The sequence below is a fragment of the Pristis pectinata genome, chromosome 30, assembly GCF_009764475.1.
Source record: "Pristis pectinata isolate sPriPec2 chromosome 30, sPriPec2.1.pri, whole genome shotgun sequence".
NCBI lineage: Eukaryota > Metazoa > Chordata > Chondrichthyes > Rhinopristiformes > Pristidae > Pristis > Pristis pectinata.
In genome coordinates this window covers 16,017,694-16,040,386 of record NC_067434.1, presented here as the reverse complement: position 1 = coordinate 16,040,386, position 22,693 = coordinate 16,017,694, and the positions used below count along the sequence as shown (strand labels likewise).

The 22,693-nt window shown below is 42.1% G+C and overlaps 1 protein-coding gene across 1 annotated transcript in view; it reads right to left on the bottom strand.

The window, feature by feature from the left end:
* The window catches only part of cdh23 (cadherin-related 23), a 710,459-nt gene that overhangs the window by 675,827 nt on the left and 11,939 nt on the right, over positions 1-22,693 (bottom strand). The window contains 2 exon segments of the mRNA XM_052041602.1: positions 5,647-5,727; positions 16,843-16,929. Coding sequence (XP_051897562.1) covers positions 5,647-5,727; positions 16,843-16,906 — 145 coding nt within the window. The 5' untranslated portion in view covers positions 16,907-16,929.

Here is a 22,693-nt window from a genome sequence, read left to right as displayed (position 1 = left end):
AATGAAACAAATACATCAGTAAAACTGCTCAACTGGACCAGCCACATAAATACAGTGACAAGGACTCAGTGGCCTGATATCCTGTAGCAATTGACTTGCTCCTGACACGCCAGAATCTTTTTACCATCTACAAGATGGAATACGTTCCATTTGTCTGGACAAGTAAAATTTCAACACTACTCAGAAAGTTCACCACTATCCAGAATTAAACAATTTATTCAAATGACACCCCAACTACCACCCGAAACATTCATTGCCTTCACCAGACAGTAGCTACAGTGTGTATCATGTATAAGTTCTCACCTCGGCTACTCAGACAGCATCTCCCAAACTGGTGTATCTATCACCTAGGACAAGGACAGCTGGCACATGGGTAAACCACCACCACAGATTCCCTTCCTAAGACACACACCATCCAGATTTGGAAGTATATCACCATTCCTTCACTATTGCCCAGGTCTGAACACCAGAAGTCCCTCTGGGAATGCCTTCGCTAGATGGACAGCATGTTTCAAGGCAGCAGGGCACCACTTCCTTCTCAAGGGCAAATAAGGATGTGTAATAAGTACTGGCATTGCCAGTGATGCCCAAGTCTGGAACAATGGAAAAAAAAGTAACAAAATCAATTGCAAGTCAAAGTAGCATCGAAATCCATCATGGGTTCAAATGAGATTGAAGGCAAGGGGGAGTTGAAAATGCATTAGGGACTGATTATTAATGTCATTAAGCATGAGTAACATGGCATCTACCATACCAGTGTCCACATTTATCCTAATGCTCATAATCTGTATCTATACCTTGGACAACTTGAAGAGCTCAAAACACGAGCAAGTCCCCATGAACAATCCCTTTAAAACCAAGGAAGGGACGCGAAATTGGGACAAAATCCACAAACCTCTCAATGCAGTTAATGAACACAAGACATCTCTTAGAAAATTGGGTGTAATAAAAACAAATCTGGGTGACGTGATCTTGCACAAGTAATCAAAATATTGTAATCAAATACAGTAAAGGCTTCATTATCTAACATTTTACAATCCTGCACACTCTTAACTGGCATTTCAGAAATCTCTCAGTTTATCATCCTCCAATAATGCAAGCCACCAAGCACACAATACAGGCTCCCGTGACAAGCTAACATTCCAAAACTGCTGTGGGTGCTCTGCGGAACTACCAGTATCCTCCTTAGTTTCCATACAGGCACTTATTTTGTTTTAAGCAACATAATACATTTATTGGGCAATATTGATCATGATTAACCAACGTATTTGATTAACCAACGTGCTGGATAACAGCTTCGTCTGTAGTACAGATTTGATTATTGGTTATTGTGGAGAAACAACTGAGGCAGATATATAATAAAAACCAGAAACCAAGCACAATGTGTTCAGGGGAACTTACTGAAATCCTTCCATTAAGGTCCACTTAAAGGCAATGATTTCACTTTCTAAAACTTGGAGATAATTAGTTGAGAGATGATATGTGCTTATCAGTGCCGGGGACTCTCAGCCCGTTCCAGAAATATTTGTGAATTCCTGATTAACAAAAGATTACATTGAACAGAAAGTCACATTATGTAGCCACCTGAAACCTAAAAATCAATTATGGTTTTATGGCCATACACTAATACATCATTTAATACACAATCTGCAAGACAAATTAATGAGATACATTAGCTAAAGTACAAGAGGATTGTATGCCACATTAGAGACAACCACAACTATGCATTTAATCTGTTCTTCACAGCATTTATATATTACGGATTATAGATTCTGTAAATGCTTACTATCTTACATGAATTATCTCTGCAAGCTCCCCCAGACACACTTGGTTTCACAAGGGAAGTAATCTGGTTTGGATATAAAAGAACTTGCATTTAGTTCACCACAATTCCATCTCCAAACATCGCAAAGCACTTTACAGGCAAAATACTTCTGGAGTACAGTCACTGTTGTAACATAGAAAATACAGTAATCTCTCCAACTGGAATGACCATTCATTCATCCATCCTTCAAACTAGAAGCTATTTATTACGCAGGGATCTGTTTTGATAGCGACAATTGAGGGATAAATGATTGGCCCTGATATGGGGATGTCTTTGAACCTGTGCAATGATGTCCTTGTGTGTTTACCCATGTGGCACACAATGACTCAGTTCATTACTTCATTTCGTGTCTCTAACATGGCAGCACTCTGATTATAAATGAAAATTGTGTTTAAAAAATGCAGATGCTGGAAATCCAAAATAAAAACAAACTGCTGGAAAGACTCAGGTCAGGCAGCGTCTGTGGAAAGAAAAACAGTTAACGTTTCAAGTCCAAGACCTTCCATCAGAACTGGAAAAGGGAGAAAACAAGTTCATTTTCAGTAACAGAAGGTGGGGAGAGATAAGTAGAACCCAGGAAATATCTCTGAGAGGGTGAGACCAGATGAGTTAATGTGACACCTGGAATTAGATTACACTTTTTCAGTGTTACATACTGTAAACAGCAGGGCAAGAGGACAAGCCCAGCAGGTCAGGCTATACTAATGGGCAAGAGAAAAACTGAGCCAAAATCACAAATGGATGAGAGGCAGAGATGTCCCATTCTCATATAGAAAGAAAGAGCAAGTTAACTGAAGTTGGAGAATTCATTCATGTTCTGAAGGTTGCAACGTGCTGAAAGAGAAGTTGAGGTGTTACTCCTCAAGCTTACAACATGCCTCAAGCTAATACTGCACAGACCTGAAACATTAACTGTTTCTTTTTCCACAGAAGCTGCTTGATCTGTTGAGTATTTCCAGAATTTTTTCTTTTGTATTTCTGCACTCCCACTATACTGAAACATCAACCTCAATGTTGGTGTTCAAGTCTCTGGAATGGGACTCCCATTGCAAGCAGCAAGAGCGCAATGAACTGAGCTACAACTAACTCTCATCTTGCATACAAGATCTCACAAGCAAAGCAATTACCTAAATGCATCATTAAAAAAGGTGAAGGCAAACAGAATACTGGTGAAAATAGCAGAAAAACACGATTTGGCTCAATCTGCATGAATAACATACACCATTTCAGTCTGAGCTTTTAATGTGATGGACAGTGACAGTCTGGCTCCAAAGATGTGATCCAACCAGATTTGGAAGTTTCACAACATGATGCAGTCTCAACCTTTTTGGGATTCCATATCCCATTGATCCAAGCCCTGGAAACACACAACCTTTCATTATCTGGCTTTAATTTTGGTTAAAACTTAAAAGTATCTCAAATTCACAAACTTCTTTTCATAAATGCAGTCCTTCTCCCTGGAAACACCCAACAAAGCCAAAGCCATATTCACTGCTTTCATGGCCTCCCTTAATGGGATACCCAAAAATATTCCAAGCAGATCCAATAAGACCAAATTTAAATGCAACAATCTGCTGGAAGAACTCAGTGGGTTGAGCAGCATCTGTGGGGATCAGTCCTGATACAGGGTTTCAACCCGAAATGTCGACAATCCTTCCCCCCCCACCGATGCTGCCCGACCTGCTGAGTTCCTCCAGCAGATTGTTAGTTGCTCCAGATTCCAGCTCGGCAGTCTCTTGTGTTTCCAAGATCAGATTTAATATCTTTTCAATTTGCCACCTTTCAGTTCATTTGCCTTTTTAAACATCTATCCTTTATGAGACAAGTATCTGCCCTCCTGTGCCAACTCTATTTAATATCTTCCATTTTAAACATTTTGAGTATTTTCTTTAATCCTACAAAATACACTTCACATTACGTAACACATTTCCCATCATTTAAGAAAACTAAACTGCATCTCCCATTCATCTGCCCAGGCAACTTCCATTGAATATCAACCAGAAATTCTGATCTGTTCTCTTAACTCTTTCGTCCAGATTATTTACTTATTAAATAGAAGCACAGTCCCCAGTACCAACCACTAGAGAATGCCTCTCACCACACCTTCCTAATGCCTCACCTTCTGCTCTGGAGCTCTACTCACATAGCCAAAATGTTGAAGTTCCACACACTAGTCTCTGGTACAAAGTTCTTGTGTAATACTTTGTTAAATACACTCTGAAAATCCATTTAAACCACATGCTTTGGAATTTCTCTATTCTGACATTTATCCAATCTTGTTATGTACTTCAGAAGTTTGTATTTCAGAAAATAATTGTTCAGATTAACCAATGATTCTCTAAGTGCTTAGTTATAATCATACTTCAGAGTTTCTAGTAGTTTACTAAAAAATTTCTTGTTCATATTTTTCACAAAAAAATTGCAATGCACAAAAAAAACTGAATTATTTTTTGTTTTATATACAACTCTAAAATAAAAATGCCCAAAACTCTACATGGTCTCCAACAAATTAATTCCCTCCCTCCTGTCAACCTGGTATGTGATCAGTAAACAGGTTTTTGGGAACTAATCACATTTCTCCATCAGAACTTACTGCTGAATTACACACGTTGCTGAACAGATTTCAACAAACTCATTCACCACTTCCAATTTACTGCCAGAAAATGCAAAACAATTCCTTTGGAAAGTCAAATTCTTTGCCTGCAATCGAAAGGCAAAGCAGATGGTGTAAATTTAAAGTAAAAAACAGAAAATGCTGGAATGCTCATGTCAGGCGGTTTTGATGAAAGGTCACTGACTTGACACATTAACTCCATTTCTCTTTCACAGATGCTGCTTGATCTGTTGAGTATTTCTAGTATTTTCTGCTTTTATTTCATTGCTTGCAGTGATCAACAGCTTATTAGAATCAAGATTAGGGAAGAAACACCAAACTTGAATGATGTATTTTAGAACCACACAAATTGCACTCAGATTGGCAGTGGAAACATGTTAAACATCTGTGTGTGTGTTGGGGACGGGGGGGGGGGGTTGGTGGGGGAGGACTGTCGACATTTCGGGTTGAAACCCTGCATCCCCACAGATGCTGTTCTTCCAGCAGATTGTTGCATTTAAGTTTGGTCTTATTGGATGTATTGGCTGTGCATGTAATTCTCATTGTCGTCCTTCAATACGTTGTCCAGCTTCCATTGGACACCAATTCCTCTCCATTGACTGCAAAATTTCAAACATCAAGCCAAGACAGCAGGCAAAACCAACAAATAAACTTCCATAATCTGATGCAGGGTTTCAACTGAAATGTCCACAATTCCTTTCCCCAGCCACCCCAACAGATGCTGCTTGACCAGTCTTCCTCCAGCAGACTGCTCATTGCTCCACAATCTGTACATCCATTTTACAGTAAAATTTCAGGAGAACATTCATCTGAATTTCACATCCAGTCTGTAAAGGTTCTCTGTTTATACAACCGATCCTTTCGCCCTCAGTAATATCCACACACACTTCACGCTGGATTACCACAAAACACTAACAGACGCAGGAGCCAAAGTAGATAGGACAAGTTACTACTTGGTTGTCCATCTTTGGGATGAGGAATGTTGCCTGGAACGCTGGTCAGATCCTCCCTTCTCTCTTCCGAAAGGGCCACAACAACCTCTACAAACAACTGAAGAACAGCTCAAGATTAAGGCCCCATTTGAAGAACGGTCCCAGCAAGCATGTAGCACTCCCACAGCTTTGCATTTTTAAGCTACCGACCTGTACGCAATAGCAATTTTAAAAAACGTTTTTTTTTAAAACAAAAAAAGGCAACAAATACTTACCAACAGAGACATTTTCATAGATTAAAATATATTGATCGAAGTAGTAATTCAAGAAATAAGGTAGCTGATTGTATGTCAGACCTGCAAAGAAAAAACAACAATAAAATGAATTATGAAGGAGACTGGCACTTCTGCAGAGCTTTGTTTTGTAAAGATACAACTAATTAGCAAGAGCTCACTGAATAACTAAACAACTGCAACTCAAAAGTGACAGAAGAGACTGCAGGTGCTGGAATCTGGAGCAAGAGACAATCTGCTGGAGGAACTCAACAGTCGAGCAGCATCTGTGTGAGGAAAGGGACTGCAACATTTTGGGTCTTGACCCTGCAATGAAACGGCGACAATTCCTTTCCTCCCACAGATGTTGCTCGACCCAGAGTTCCCCCAGCAGATTATTTGATGCTCCAATTGCAACTCAAGCCTCACTTTGCTCTTGACAGGGTAGACAATCCAAGTAACTCTTCAACCCAGCACACTATTTATAAACAAACCAACTAGTGCTTACAAAAGAGATCAGCACATGGCTCAGCAGGTAGTGTTGGGGTTCGATTCTGACCTTAGGTGCTGCCTTTGTGCGGTTTACAGGTTCTCCCTGTGACCACATGCAATTCCCCTGGAGGTTCTGGTTTTCTTCCAAAGACATGCTGGTTCATTGGTTACCATAGATTTCCTTCAGGAGGTTGGGAGGAGAATCAGGGTGAAATTAATGAGCAAGTGAGAGAAAGAGTGGGAAATAGGGGAAGTGGGAATGTGATACAATTACTCAGCTGACAGATCCAATGGGCTGAATGGCTTAGGTTGTAAGGAAATAGGAATGAAAAATTGTGAAAAGAGTATAATGCAACAGAGAGACCCAGAAGTGCATAGTTCATTGAAAGCAGCATCACAGGTAGACAGGGTGGTGAAAAAGGAGGTTAGCACGCTGGCCTTCGTCAGTCAGGGCACCAAGTATAGGAGTTGGGACATTACGTTGCAGTTGTACAAGTCGTTGGTGAGGCTGCACTTGGAGTAGCGTGTACAGTTTTGGCCACCATCATAGGAAAGATGTAGTTAACCTGGAACGAGTGCAGAAAAGATTTACAAGGATGTCGCCAGGACTAGAGGGCCTGAGTTATAGGGAGAGGTTGGCCAGGCTAGGTCTTTATTCCTTGGAGAGTAGGAAAATGAGGAGACAATTATATACATGTGTTTAAAATTATGAGAGGCATAGATAAGGTGGATGGTAACAGTCTTTTCCCCAGGGTAGGGGAAAAAAGACAAAGGTGCATAGGTTTGGGGTGAGAGGGGAAAAGACTTAATAGGGACCTGAGGGGCAACTTTTTCCCATGCAGAGCGTGGTGCATATATGGAATGAGCTGCCAGAGACAGGTACAATAGTATCATGTAAGAAGCACTTGGATAAGTACATGGAGGGGCAGGGCTAATAGGGATATGGGCCAAACACAGGAAATTGGGTCTAGCCTGACGGACAACGTGGTCAGCATAGACTGGTTGGGCCAAAGGGCCTGTATCCATGCTGTATGGCTCTGACTCTACAACTGTATGACTAAACTTCCCAAGCTAAACAAATGATCTGCATTTATATAGTTTCTTTCACAATATCTCGATATCACAAAGAACTTTACAGTCAATATAATCGTTAAATTACTGGACATCAGCAACAGCTCTGGACCATTGATACTGAGATCAGTTCAAATCCCTCAACTGCAGCTGGGGAATTCAAAAATCAAGTCATTATATCAATCTGGAATGTAAAAAGCTTGCCTCAGTTACCACAAAGCAACCAGACCGGTGAACTAGATGGGTTTTTGCTACAGTGTCCTCCAGGGAAGATCTCCAGTCCTTATCCAGTTTGGCCTATACACGACTCTAGACCAAATAATGTCACTGATTTTTTTTAACTCCATCTCCTGCTTGGGGACAATTAGAAATGGAAAATGAAACGTCAACACTACCAGTGATGTTCGCATCTCACGAATGAATAAATACAATTTCAACAGAAAAGGCAATTACAGAGGCCCCACTTGTAGGAAATTGGGCACCAAACTTAATCTTGGTCGATGGTTAGACATTGTCCAAGACACCAGGAGAACGTCCCTGCTCTTACACATGCATCCAAGGATGGACAGCAAGCCTTTGTATGAAGACTGTAACTCAAAGTCAGCATCCTGAGCATTGCAACACTGCACTAACCAAATAGAGAAGTCCTATTTGTGCCTGTACCTAGGCAAAGGAGACCACCGCACCATTCTGAAGGTCCTCCCCAGCTTTCTGGCTAATCCCCAGGCCTTGACCAGCACCACAATGCTATTTGTGGGAGTTTGCTTTGGTTGCTGAATTTCCTACATTATAGCCATGACTAGATCTCAGAAGTACCTCAATGCCTGTGAATGGTTTGGAGAACTCAGAAGCAACAGATGCTGTAGAAATACAAGTCACTCTTTTACTAACTATTACAGTGACAGACATCAGAAAGATTGCAGAGAACCTCAAACCACAAGGTCCAGGATAACACCTTGTGCCTCAGTTAATGGACAAAACAAAAGCATAGGTAATAGCTTAGTAGATTCACGGCTCCAGTGACCCAGGTTCAATCCTGACCTCCAATGTTATCCGGGTGCAGTTTAGACATTCTCCATATGACACATGGGCTTCCTCCCACTCCCAAAGATGTGCAGGCCGGAAGGTTAATTGATCACCGTTAATATCCCTAGCAGGTAAGTGGTAGAATCTGGGGGCGTTTATAGGAATCTGTGGAGAATAAAATGGGATCAGTGCAGGATCAGTGTAAATTGATGCTTGATGGTTGGCACTGAAGCAATGGGCTGAAGAGCCTGTTTTCGCATGACAAATATTTCAAATCTGGCAAATGGTCTCTACTTTACACTGAGAAATTTTGGGAATATTTATCCCCATTTAAATTTAAAGCAAAATAAAAGACTTAGAAAGTGTAATTAAATAATACATCAACATCACAATTGGACACAGAAAAATTTACTCCTTATATTTTGATATTATATTATGCAGTCTACAGCTTCCCAAAAAAAAACTACTTAGGGATCAGTAATGTAGAAAATAACTTTTGACCCCTGTCACTCAATGCAACTCAGTTCACTGAACCATTACTATATAATTACACTTCTTTTCACTTGATTGAATACTAATGATTTTTCAAGCTATCAGACATCAGCCCTTAAAGTATTCAACAGTAAGCAGGGTAGAAAGCGCCTGCATGTGTTTTAAATGCACTCGCTGTGTGGCTGCACAGGGAGGGGCAACGTTTTGTCCTTTGGCAACAACAGAGTGTTTTTCACTCCAAGACTGTTCGAATGAAGGTCGGTTTAGCGCAAGTCTGCAAGTCGTTTGCTCCATTACACCCCATCACCAGATCACGGGAAGTGCAGATCAATTCACTCAAACTTGGGCACCAGTGTGAATCTCACAAGATGGTCCCAGAAAACTCATCCCCCAAGCTTTACCCTTGGAGCTCTGTTCTAGGTAGCAATTTCCAGACATAAAGGGTTAAGTAATTATTCAAATACCAGTTATCAACTACAGAAAATATTTCAGTTAATGTTTTTTGTTTATATACTACTTTAGAGATTAACAGGTCAAAATCATGAAGTGTTTTGACAGTATATTTGGAGTGACCATTTCCATTCGAAGAGCTAGTGACCAGAGGTTACAACCCCCTTACCCAAACAAAAAGGATGTACAGGTTGAAACTTTCTCTCATCCAGCACCCTTGGGACCCAATTAGTGCAGGACCCCAGAACTTGCCCCTGATCACCTTCCTGAGCAGGAGAACTGTTCTTTCAGTGCAGGACACTCCATGGGTTACACCAAGGTAGCGTTCCTGAGGATCGTTGGTAACCCAAAATTTCAGCAAGTCAGAAACACTCATCTGAGATTGCAAAAGTTGCACTGGTAGGTTAATTAAGTACAGATCTTAGTTAATTTTGGATCTTAATTACATCCAAGTTAGAATTAATTAGTACAGATCTGAACTACAGAAGCGTGTGGACTGCGGGAGCTGCGGTTCCAGAGTTTCAATCTGTCGAAGCATTGGAAGCAGTCCAAAGGAGATTCACCAGGCTCATTCCTGGGAATGAGAGGGTTGTCCTATCAGGAGAGCAGAGACAGTTTGGGTCCGTATTGCTTGGAGTTTAGGAAAATAAGGGGTGACCTTATGCAAATATAAGGCCCTAAAGCAGCTTGACAGGTAGATATTGAGGTGTTTTCACTAGTGGGAGAAAAATAAGGAGCCAGTCATTTAAAACTGAGGCATGTAGAATTTTCTCTGAGGGTAGAATTCTCTGTCCCGGATGGTGGAGGAGGCCAGATGATTAGATATATTTAAGATGGAGAGGGACAAGTATTTGAAAGATCAAAAGAGTTGAGGGTTATAGAGAACTGGCACAGAAGAGGAGTTGAGGCCAGCATAGAATCAGCCATGATCATATTGAATGGCAGGGCAGGCTTGAGGGGTCTGGTGGCCTACTCCCACACCTGTTGTCCTGTGTTCTTAAGGTAATTGACAGAAGCTCAGGTGAGGAGGAAAGACTTCTTTTCAAGCAAGAAATCAAGTTGCTGTGATCTGATCCACACTGCCATGCCTGGAGCAGAGGTCCATCATCATGCAGATTATCATTGCGATTTGTAGATTGATGACAGGTATCCTCAGAGTCGGTGGCGTTATGGTGAAAATTTGTAAATGGAGTGATTGTAAGTTGGGAAATTATATTGCATGACAACAGAAGTCCCTAAATGGAAAATCCTGATCATGCAATATTAAAATGAGGGGCATTGATAGGGTGAATGAAGACTGTCCTTTCCCCCCCGTGGTTTGGCGAATCAATTCCCAGAGAGCACACGTTTAAGGTGAGAGGGGAGAGATTTCATAGGAACCTCAGGTGCAACTTTTTCACCCAGAGGGTGGTCAGTTTATGGAATGAGCTGCAAGAGGAAGTGGTCGAGGGAGGTACATTAACAACATTTAAGTGGTATTAGGACAGGTACATGGATGGGAAAGGTTTAGAGGGATATGGGCCAAATGGTACTAGCTTAGATGGTCGGTATGGACCAGTTGGGCCAAAGGGCCCATTTCTGTGCTGTATGACTCTAATATTATCATGTAATACAATAATTCCTTAATTTACAAACACTCCATTTACAAATTTTCACCATAGCACCACCACTGACTCTTCGGGGGTAGCTGTCATCAATCTACAGATCATTCTGATGATTAATGTGTAACTCTCTGACCATGACAATACACTGTAGAAAAATACAATGTGTTTCACAGTCTTCATGACTTACGAAATTTTGCTTCGTCAAGCATTTTCCAGAAATGCTTCCCTTTGAGGGATTTACTGTAATTTAATTTACAAAGTAGAGGATTTATTTACAAGGTCCTGATTATTAGCACAGTTTATAAAAGAGTCCGCAGGACTTGTCCTAACCTGAAAACTTATAATTATTTTCAAAGTCCACCTGATCTGACCCAATGCACATTCAGGTCCCAGGATCAAGTCAGGTAGACTAGCTCTACCAATTTTTTTTTTAAAAATGCCCAGGATAAATACTCAGAGGAAAGAATGAGGGGAGTGGGATTAGTTGAATACTTCTACCAAAAAAAAACTTATCAGGCAATAATGAGCCAAATGGATTTTTCATGTGCCCTCATTTTCTGACACCAAATTATGTTCTGCACAGAGCCTTCAACTAGATTATAGAACCACAGAGCAACCAACCACATGCCAGAACACAGAAATCTGATCCAAGATATTGCTCATCACTGAATAAATGGTCCCATAAGCCAATCAATCACATCCTGAAACCAGAAACCAAATCTGACCTCTCCATAAGCTCTGACAAGAGATTCTGAAGATGCTGGAAACCAGAGCAACACACACAAACTGCTGGAGGAACTCAACAGGTCAGGCAGCATCTGTGGAGAGAAATAAACAGTCGACGTTTCGGGTCGTGACCCTTCACCAGGACCGGAAAGGAAGAGGGCAGAAGTCAGAATAAGAGGGTCGGGGCAGGAGCGCACACAGGCAGGTGATAGGCGAGTCCCGGTGATGTGTTGTAAACCCTATCAGCTGACAAAGGAGGCTTTGTGAATGTCAAACGATGAATTGATATTCAGAGCAGTGCAGTTAGTGCCTCAGACCATATTCCTCTCTTCAGTATATGGTCACAGACTCTGAAGTCAAAAGGAGAAATTTGCAAACATTGAAAAAAATATTAAAAAGAAATTGATGTTTCTTTTAAGAAAGATCAATAAAATTTCAAAAAATTCAAAATTGGAATTTTGTGAAGAACCAACTAATTAAGACTCCAGGGAACACACCCAATTCCCATGACAAATTTGCACACTCGAGTGCGATCACTGCTGTATCAGTTATTTAATTCTGCTGGACCTTAAACTCTATAGAATCTTTAATTCAGTATAACCTCCTCACTGGAGCTTTAATCAAACAGAAATTTTATACAAGTCACGTAAGGAGATGCTTGGGCAGATGATTAATTCCTTAGTCAAAGGATGAAGGGTCTTCAAACTGAAATGTTCACTCGGTTTCTCTTTCCTGGTGTCTGATCTGCTGAGCATTCCTGCATTAGTAGTTTTTTTTAAACTTTTCTTTTGTTGAAGTAATGGGTTTATAAGGTTCATCTTAAAAGGGACTGATAGACTAAGGGGCTTCAAGGAGGGAATGCAGATCTTTGGACCATGGCAGCTGAAGACACTGCACCATGTGTTGGAGCAACTGAATCTGTGGGGCAGAGGAGGAGGATCAAGATGCTGAAATAAGGGAGCATGAAGATCTTAGAAGATGACAGCACATGAGGAGATGAAAGTGACAGGAGGTGGGAGGGAGAAAGAAAACAGGGGAGTAAATCTTTAGATTGAAACATTGTTTAATCAGGAGCCTAAACAGATCACGATACAAAGATGAAAAACTAAAAAAAGCTAGAAATCAAATAAACAAAATTATTGGAAACACTCTGCACGCGTGGAAAGAAAAACAAAGTTAATGCTTCACCAACGTTAATAGTGTTCCTCTTTCCACGGATGCTGCCCGACTGGCTAGGCGTTTCCAGCATTTTCTGTTTTTACTTTAGTAAACAGAGACAGAAACAACAATCGGAGAAACTGGAACAGAGTGAAGAGATTTTTGCAGAATTTCCAGTTTAACAAGAGTTGATCGAGGGGGGCTGGCCAGGAAGAGTCACATTCTGGTGCAAGACAGGCTTGGAGGAGAGCTTCAACAGACGAGCTGAGGTGATAGTGGAGTTAGCTGCCATTACAGGATAAGATAAGATCTTTTAGTCACATGTACATCGAAACACACAGTGAAATACATCTTTTGCGTAGTGATTTTGGGGGGCAGCCCGCAAGGGTTGCCACACTTCCGGTGCCAACATAGCATGCCCATAACTTCCTAACCTGTACACCTTTGGAATGTGGGAGGAAACCGGAGCACCTGGAGGAAACCCACACAGACACAGGGAGAACGTACAAACTCCTTACAGACAGTGGCCGGATTTAAACCCGGGTCTCCGGTGCTGTAAAGCATTATGCCAACTACTATGCTACCGTGCCTTAATTCTGGAGCAGATATTGTTCAGATCATCAGCTTGGGGGCAAGTACAACATCAAGATTGTGAATAGCATGGCTTAGTTTCAAACTGCTGGCAGAGAGAGAGAGAGAGAAGAGTTGTTGGCTAATGAATAAAGTTTGAGAACTGACTGAGCACACTTCCCTCAGAGACCTGCAGGCTGTGTGATGCACAATGTAAAGTGGATGAGCATTTCTGTACAGCCTTACATAGTTACAGGACGTCCAAAATATAGGGTCATGGGTATACAGCATAGAAACAAGCCCTGCAGCCCAACTCATCCATGCCGACCAAGGTGCCTTCCTGAGCCAGTCCCGTTTGCCTGCATTTGGCCCAGATCCCGCTAAACCTTTCTGATCCATGTACCTATCCAAGTTTCTTTTAAACATTGTAATTGTACCCACCTCTACCACTTCCTCTGGCAGCTCATTCCATATACCCATCACCCTTGTGCGAAAAAGTTGTCTCTCAGATCCCCTTTAAATCTTTCCCCTCTCAACCTAACCCTATGCCATTTTAGACTCCAAACCCCAGGAAAAAGACTGGTGACCATCCACCCTATCTGTGCCCCTCATGATTTTATAAACCTTTTGAAGGTCAATTCTCAGCTTCTTTCATTCCATGAAAAAGAGTCCCAGCCTAACAGTCCCGGCAACATCCTTGTGAATCTTTTCTGCATCCTCTCGAGCTTAATCACATCCTTTCTAAGCATGGCGACCAGGACTGCACACAATATTCCAGGTGCTGTCTCACCAATGTTTTGTATAGCTGTAACACGTCCCACTCTTGTACTCAGTGCCCTGTCCAATGGAGGTGCACATGCCACATGCCTTCTTCACCACCCTGCCTGTGTCATCACTTCGAGGGAACGATGTACTCGTACCGCTAGGTCTCTCCATTCTACAACACTCCCCAGAGCCCTGTCATTTACTGGGTATCCCTACCCTGGCTTAACTTCCCAAACTGCATCACTTTGCACTTGTCAGGAATCTGCCATTCCTTTGCCCACTTTCTTCATTGATCTAGATCCCATTGTAACCTTAACCTTCTTCACTGTCCACCACACCACCAATTTTCCGCAAACTTACGAACCACGCCACCCACATTCTCATCCAAATCATTGGTTTAACCAACAGACAGCAGGCAACCCAGCACCAATCCCTACAGCACACTACTGGTCACAGGCCTCCAGTCTGAAAGAACAAACTTCCACTAACCCTCTGACTCCTTCCACCAAGCCAATTGTGTATCCGATTGGCTAGCTCACCCTGGATCCCATGTGATGTCACCTTCCAGACCAGCCTACCATGCGGAACCTTGTCAAAAGCCTTGCTAAAGTCCACGGAGGCAACATCTATCCCTCAGCACTCAATCCTCTGTCACCTCTTGCAAAAAAATTCTCAGTTAAATTCATGAGACAATTTCCCATGCACAAAGCCAATGCTGACTAATTAGTCCTCGACTTTCCAAATGCAATTAGATCCTGTCTCTCAGAATCCCCTCCAGTAATTTTCCCACCACTGATGTTAGGCTTACTGGCCTGTCGTTCCATGGCTTGTCCTTGCAGCCCTTCTTCAATAACATCAGCCATGCTCCAGTCTTCCGGTACCTCACTGTGGCTAAGATAGATGCAAAGATCTCTGCCAAGGCTCCAACAATTTCTTCCTTTGCTTCCCAAAACATCCTAGGATACATTTCACCCTGGGGACTGATCCACCTTTATGCACTTCAAGACCGCCAACACCACCTCTTTCGTAATATCGATGTTTCAGGACGTCATTGTTTTCTTCCCCAAATTCCATGAGCTTTCATTGAAGACTTCACCCATCTCCCACGACTCCATATGTTAGAAAACCACCGGCCCTTAATGGGACTCATTCTCTCCCTAGTTATCTTTTTGCTCTTAATATAGAGATAGAATCTCAAGGGATTCTCCTTTACCTGATTTGCCAAGGATACCTCATGTACACTGTGTCTTCTTGATTTCCTTAACTGTACTCTTACATCCCTTATGCTCAAGGGACTCACTTGATCCCAGCTGCCTAAACCCAACATACGCCTCCTTTTGCCCTACTAGAATCTCAATATCGCTCGTCAGCCAGAGTTCCCTAATCCTGCCAACCTTGCTTATTACTCTAATAGGAACACATCGGCCTTGAACTCTCCCTACTGTCGGATCCGGTTATTTTCAAATCCGCAGGTTCTTTCAGGAGTCCAGGAATGAGTTGAAAACAACTTGGTGCTCCACAAAGTTTTATTGGAAAGGTTTAAAACAAAGAAACAATCACAGAGCACATGACACTAGCTTTACTACGAGGAGACGAGCAGAGACAAAAGGAACTAAAGATGAGCTGGTGGGTGGGTGTGGGTGGGCGGAGAGAGAAAAGAGGCAAGAGAGTGATTAACAAAAAAAAAACACCTTTTATCCCTGAGATAAGAGGTACTCCTTAGCTAACAATAGTCCAATCACAAAACCAAATCCAACACCATCTCACTTTTAAAAGCCTCCCACTTGCCAGACATCCCTTTACCTGCTAACAGCCTCTCCCAATCAACCTTGCTAATACCATCAAAATTAGCATTGCCACAGTTTAGGACTTCAACTTGTGGACCAGTCGTATCTTTTACCATAACCATCTTAAAACTAATAGAATTGTGGTCACTGGTCCCAAAGTGCTCCCCCACTGACACTTGAGCCACATGCCCAGTCTCATTTCCCAAGGGGAGGTCAAGTATTGCCCCCTCTCTCTTGTAGGTCATCTACATATTGCTCGAGAAAACTTTCCTGGACACACTTAACAAATTCTGCCCCATTTAATCCCTTTGCACTACGCCAGTCCCAGTCAAGATAGGTATTAGTGAAGCATTCTTAAGCAAAGCCACTGCTACAATATATGAAATGTAGCAGACAATTAGTCCAGATAAAGGTCCCACAAACAGCAATAACAAAGTCTGTTGGTTAAGAGATAAACATTGGTTGGGAACCATGAGTCCTCTTTGATCCCGCACCACGGGCAACTTGCACGCACAGTGCAGCATCAGTTTAACGTGTCAACTGAGAGATGGCATCACCAGAGCAGCACTCCCTCTGTTCTACACTGGAGTGTCAACCCAGCTTTTGTGTTCAAGTGCCTGAAGGATAAGAGCTAGTATCATGAACCATAAAACCACCAGATTGTTGTTATGAGTTAATAATGCCCTTTAGGGAAGAAAATTTGCAATCCTTACCTGGTTTCTGTGAGACAGATTAGACACATCATGGTTGACTACCTCCCTCCTCTGTTCAGGGGTAATTGTGGAATACAGAATAAACACTGGCAGTGCCAACAACAAACACATGAAATAAAACTGAGCCATAACTAATATTGAGGTCACTGATCACTACCTGTAGTGTACATCCATTGCTTTTCAATCAACAGTTACACCCAGTTGACTTTGCAACATTACAACTCAATGAAATAACCCAAGAGGAACACACGATGCAAAGGTTTCGGATGATCTGGATTGCAATTACTTGCTCAACCATATCCTCAAGATTCTTGGAACACAAACACGCTCTGTGACAATACTCACCCAGAGATAAAGACTGCAGAAAAAGTAACAAGCCAAACACGCAAGGAAATGGACTCATCTTCATTTCAGACTATCATTGCCCATTACCTGGTGGGGAGTTCAGAGAGAAAAAGCAAAGAATTAAAACTCGACTTGAAATTACCAAGGAAGTGCACAATAAACTAAATATTAGCCCACTGAAGTATACAACTGAAGGGAAGGGGAGGTGAGGGTTTTTTTTAAACCAGCAGGGATATGAAACCCAGCCTAAAATCTAAAGGACAGATGCAGAGATGTGTATCTGGTACATTTAATGCATCTCTTAAAAAGCAATATTTAAGTCCCTGTAGATCTCCCCGTGTTAGGCCAAAAATCACAAACTGCTGTGTTTGATTTAGTGGGGCGGTACTTAGCTATTCTAACTGGTATTAGAACATACCGATATTCCAAGTTAAACAAAGTATCACACCAATACGTCAATCCTCATGCTAATAGGGCCCACTAATCTCTTAGCTTTAATTACACTGAAGATTGAATTGAAACAAATTATACATTCCTTATGGTTTCTAAGAATAAATGCATATTTAAAAACAATATAAGTGGGACATTAATAAGCAACATTTGAAGTTTATTGAGCTTGGTGATATTGAAAAATATCTCTGCATTCATATAGTTTCTTGGGAGGAGCAATAGTTTAATAAACTTGCTTCATGGATTTAAAACTTGAGACTGAACTTAAACAGTCAATAAATGGAAATTAAAGACACATAAATGAACATAACCAATTTTGGCACCAAATTTCTCAAGTAGCCATGAAATGTGTTTTGATAGTGTTTGTTTTAGGACAAATGTTCCCTTTTTCTGATGGACCTTTCAGGAACCTTCAGATTAAAAGTTCATCCTAAAGACGGCACCTCCAACAACAACAGCATTCCTTCAGCGGTCCAGCCAAGGAGCAGCATTGATTGCGCCCCAAACCCTGGAGTGGGACACGAGTCTGACCTTGGGCATGAATGCTGCAACCAAACGTCCAGCTAACATTGAAAAGTTGAGTGCTTTAAAAATAAATATCCAATATAATGCTTTGAGAAAATTTAATGCACACAAGAATAAAAGAAACCAAAGCAGAAGTCGGCCACATGGCCCTTCAGCCCAGCCTGTCATTTGTAAAGATCACGGTTTCAACTTCCCTTTTCCTGATAAATCCATTACTCTCATTTCCCCTCTAGACCAAAAATCTCTCACGTTCAATGATTCAGCCTCCACAGCTGCCCGAGATAGGTTTGCGAACCTTTGTATTCTCCAAGAACTTCTTCCACACGTTGAAATTAGTAACCTTTATTCTGAAACGATGTCAGCCTAGAGTTCTAGATTTTAACCACCATCTCATGAGTGGGAACACTGTATTACCATCTATCAGATCAAGCCCCTGCAGAGTTTTATATCTTCATTAGGAATTCCAATAAGTACAAGCCCAATCTTTTCTCAAAAGACAATCTCTTCACCCAAGAGAACACTGACCTATTATGTCATAACATACATTGCTTCTCAACCTTGGCAGAATGCATCTCCCTTGTTCTTTCATGTGTTCAACTCCTGACACTGTTCATTAGAAGCATCTCATGGAATCCTGGGGCAATACAAACTCTCTGGCAACAAAGGTTTAACAGAGAACTCATTTTTCAGGAGCAAGTTCTCAATATCTGCATTTAACAGCTTGCCATTGCTGCTCAGTGAACTACGTGCACTTAACCAGATGGCATGTTTAAAGTCTCAGTAATGTGATTCACTATTAAAATATGACTTGGTCATATCACTGGATTTTGTTTTTCCAATTTCATATTACTTTGTGAAGGAAGCCATGACTATCAACTTCCATTTGTTGTTGGCGTGAGGGCACAATGTCACAATGACTACAATCCCTTCAGTTTTATCTCAGGCATTTGAGAGTGTGGTCTTGCCATTAGCAATCATCTCATCCTCTGTAGGAAAGATGGAAAGAAATCTGCAACATGTTTTTCAGTCATAGAGATGAAGCCTCATTATAATTACACAGAATCTAAATCAGGAAGAAAATATAGATTCAAGTCATGTAGAGAAAGCAAAATAAAGAGCAAAACCAAGACTAGACTAAAAGAAAATAAAAAACGTTTCTTAACTATCAGCTCTGTTGGAATGAGACATCATTTTTGTTTGCAATAACTTGAGCAGTTTAGAGGAATTAGTACAGATGGCTACTTGGTGTGGACATGGTGGGATGAAGGACCCATTTCTGCATTGTATGACTTAAAGCCTCTAAGTAATTTGGCAGTAATTATAACTTATCAGCAATTGTTCACTTACACCTAAATGCACACACCACAAATGCTTTTAATGTGTTGGCCACAATTTCACAGCCTTGCGTGAATTTCACGACCAAGTCAAACAGCAGGATGCTGTGCAGCACTGTGTGAAGAGTGGCAAATTAGATGCAGCTTCTGAACTTTCTCTTTCAACTTTGCATGCGTAGACTCCAAGAGTTGCTGCTTACCTTAGTCTCATTTAATATAATAACCTATCACACACAGTGCAAAGTGCAGGCCAAAGGAAAATATGGGTCAACCATTTGGAGCATAGATCTGACTCAGATTAATCCCTGACCATGCACCAATCAACAGAAAAAGACAGTAGTTCTAACTTGGCAGGACATGGAAGAGCTTCGCAGCTGTGAAGCTCTTCCATGTCCTGCCAATATTAATCCAACAACACTGCACCTGGTAACTATAACATCACTACCAGAGAGAATTTGCTGTGTGCGTATAGCTATTGTGTTTTAAATGCTATCACTTCACTTGAGAAAGGAGGTAATTGACCGCAAAGCAATTTGGAATGTTGTGAAAAGTGTTGTTGAAATAAAAGTCTTCTTTTACGAACTATAAAAGGTTGCCCAATGCATAATCCTATTCAGAATGTATTGGAAGGGATCAAAATGCAGGTCGTAATAGCAGCTCAATGTGTTGTGTGTGGTCAATTCTCCATAAGCAGAACAGAGCAAAGCTCCAATAATTCATGATCCAGTTGTTCAGAAATTTTGGATATTTGAAAGACATAGTATTTAAAACACATTTGCATAAATACCTGGATAAGAGGGTTTTTAAAAAAGAGATATGGGCCAAATGCAACTAGCTTGGTGGGCACCATGTTGGCATGGACAAATTGGGCCGATGCTGTATTACTCTATGACTAAATCCCAATGATTCGGCATTTAGAACATAGCAAACCTGCAGCACAATTCAGGCCCTTTGGCCCACAAAGCTGTGCTGAACAAGTCCCTACATTAGAAATTACTAGGCTTACCCAAAGCCCACTATGTTTCTCAGCTCCATGTACCTATCCAAAAGTATCTTAAAAGACCCTATAGTATCCGCCTCCACTACCGTTGCCGGCAGCCCATTCCACGCACTCACCACTCTGAGTAAGAAACTTACCCCTATACCTTTTTCCCAGCATCTTAAACTTATGTCCTCTTGTGGCAACCATTTCAGCCCTGGGAAAAAGCCTCTGACTATCCATACGATCAATGCCTCTCATCATCTTATACACCTCTATCAGGCCCCCCCTCATCCTCTGTCACTCCAAGGAGAAAAGGCTGAGTTCCCTCAACCTGTTTTCATAAGGCATGCTCCCCAATCCAGGCAGCATTCTTGTAAATCTCCTCTGCACCCTTTCCATGGCTTCCACATCCTTCCGGCAGTGAGGTGACCAGAACTGAGCACAGTACTCCAAGTGGGGTCTGACCAGGGTCCTACATAGCTGCATTTAGCCCACTCATTAGTCTGGAACACCAGCCGGGTGTGCAGCCAGGGCTGGGAGCAGGAACATGGGCAGTTTTGCAGCTGGAGACAAGCCTGGAATGACAAGTTGAAACACAAAAGCTGAAATTCACCAGGTTCTGTTTCGGAGTGGTCCCTTTAAACTCACCGGGTTCGCTACATTATTACACCACTATATTTTACAAGTTACAAGCGTGTAGTGATATTAGTAGGCGTAACATCCAGTAGTCCAGAAAATCTGCTAGCCTGGCACCAAAGCCCCAAAGAGCTGGATTATTGGAGTTTTAGGGTACCAGCACTGGTGGCTAAATTATCAAAGAAAAAACTCAGCTACTAACAAATCAAAAGAAAGAATTAGTGGATCCTCCTGTCACAGAAGCCAGTCAAGCAGCAGATGCTTTGCATTGACAAGCCTGCAGGACATGTAATGAAGTAACCAGAATATCGAAAGGAAAATTAAATATTTTTCACACAACATATTAATACTGGCAGTGTTCTGCTTTGCTGGAGGAATTGCCTTTTAGATGAGATATTAAATGGACGTTAAATTGAGAGAGATTGATTACTATTAGTCAACAAATCCATTATTGTATTGACCAACTGTCAAGTTAGTAGAAGTTGCTCAAGTTGTACACTGGCCTTTTTCATCCAGCAATTCCTATTGCCCTGTTCAAGGTCCCATTGCTGTTTAAAGAATGAGCTATGTCACTAATTTTCTATCAACACTTCTCTCAGTCACCAATAACCGGGCATCGTCAACATTGCTACTGGCAGGGTTAATCTGTCAAATTACTCTTTTCCAGATCGCAAGGGCCGTGACTTGGAGCGAGAAGCAGCGCTCTCGGTCTCTAGTGCCCAGCTAAAGTAGTGACAACGGATCCAGGGTCAGTAGTGTGTTCTTCCTGCCAGATGTCGGAGATCTGGGAGATCTCAAGTCTCCCTGATAGCTACATCAGCGGGAGGTGTATCCAGCTGCAGCTCCTTACAGACCGTGTTGGGGAACCGGAGCTGCAGCTGGATGACTGTCGGCTCATATGGGAGAATGAGGAGGTGATAGATAAAAGCTACAGAGAGGTAGCCACATTTAAGTTGCAGGACGCAGGTAGCTGGGCGACTGTCAGTGGAGGGGAAGGGAATAGGCAGATAGTGCAGAGTACCCCTGTGGCCATTCCCCTCAATAACAGTCATACCGCTTTGAGTACTGTTGGAGGGGGAAGCAACCTAGCGGGAGAAAGCCACAGCAGTCAGGTCACTGGCATTGAGGCTCAAAAGGGGAGGGGGGGTGGTGGGGGAAGAAGAGGAGAGCAACAGTGATAGGGGACACTATCGTTAGGGGAGCAGACAGGATATTCTGTGGACATGCAAGAGACTCCCAGGTGGTATGTTGCCTCCCAGATGCCAGGGTCAGGGACATCTCAGATCGGGTCCACAGCATTCTGAAGGGGGAGGAAGAGCAGCCAGAAGTTGTGGTACACATTGGTACCAACGATGTAGAAAGGAAAAAGGATGAGGTCCTGAAAAGTGAATATTGGGAACTAGGTAGGAAGCTGAAAAGTAGGACATCAAAGGTAGTAATCTCTGGATTGCTGCCTGTGCCACGTGCCAGTGAGGGTAAGAAGAGGTTGATTTGGCAGATGAATGTGGCTGAGAAATTGGTGCAGGGGGCAGGGTTTCAGATTTGTGGATCATTGGGATCTCTTCTGGGGAAGGAATAACCTGTACAAAAGGGATAGGTTACACCTGAACTGGAGGGGGACCAATATCCTTGCCAGCAGGTTTGCTAGGACTGTTGCAGACGATTTAAACTGGTTTGGCAGGGGGATGGGAACCTGAATGATAGCTCAGAGGATGGGGCAGTTGCGTACAGGTTGATGCAGCACGTAGAGACTGTGAGGACGGATAAGCATTTGATTGGGCAAAATTACAGTCAGTTGGACGGGTTGAAGTGTGTCTATTTTAATGCAAGTAGTATCAGGAACAAGGGTGATGAACTTACAGCATGGAACTACGATGATATGGCCATTACAGAGACTTGGCTGTCACAAGGGCAGGAATGGCTG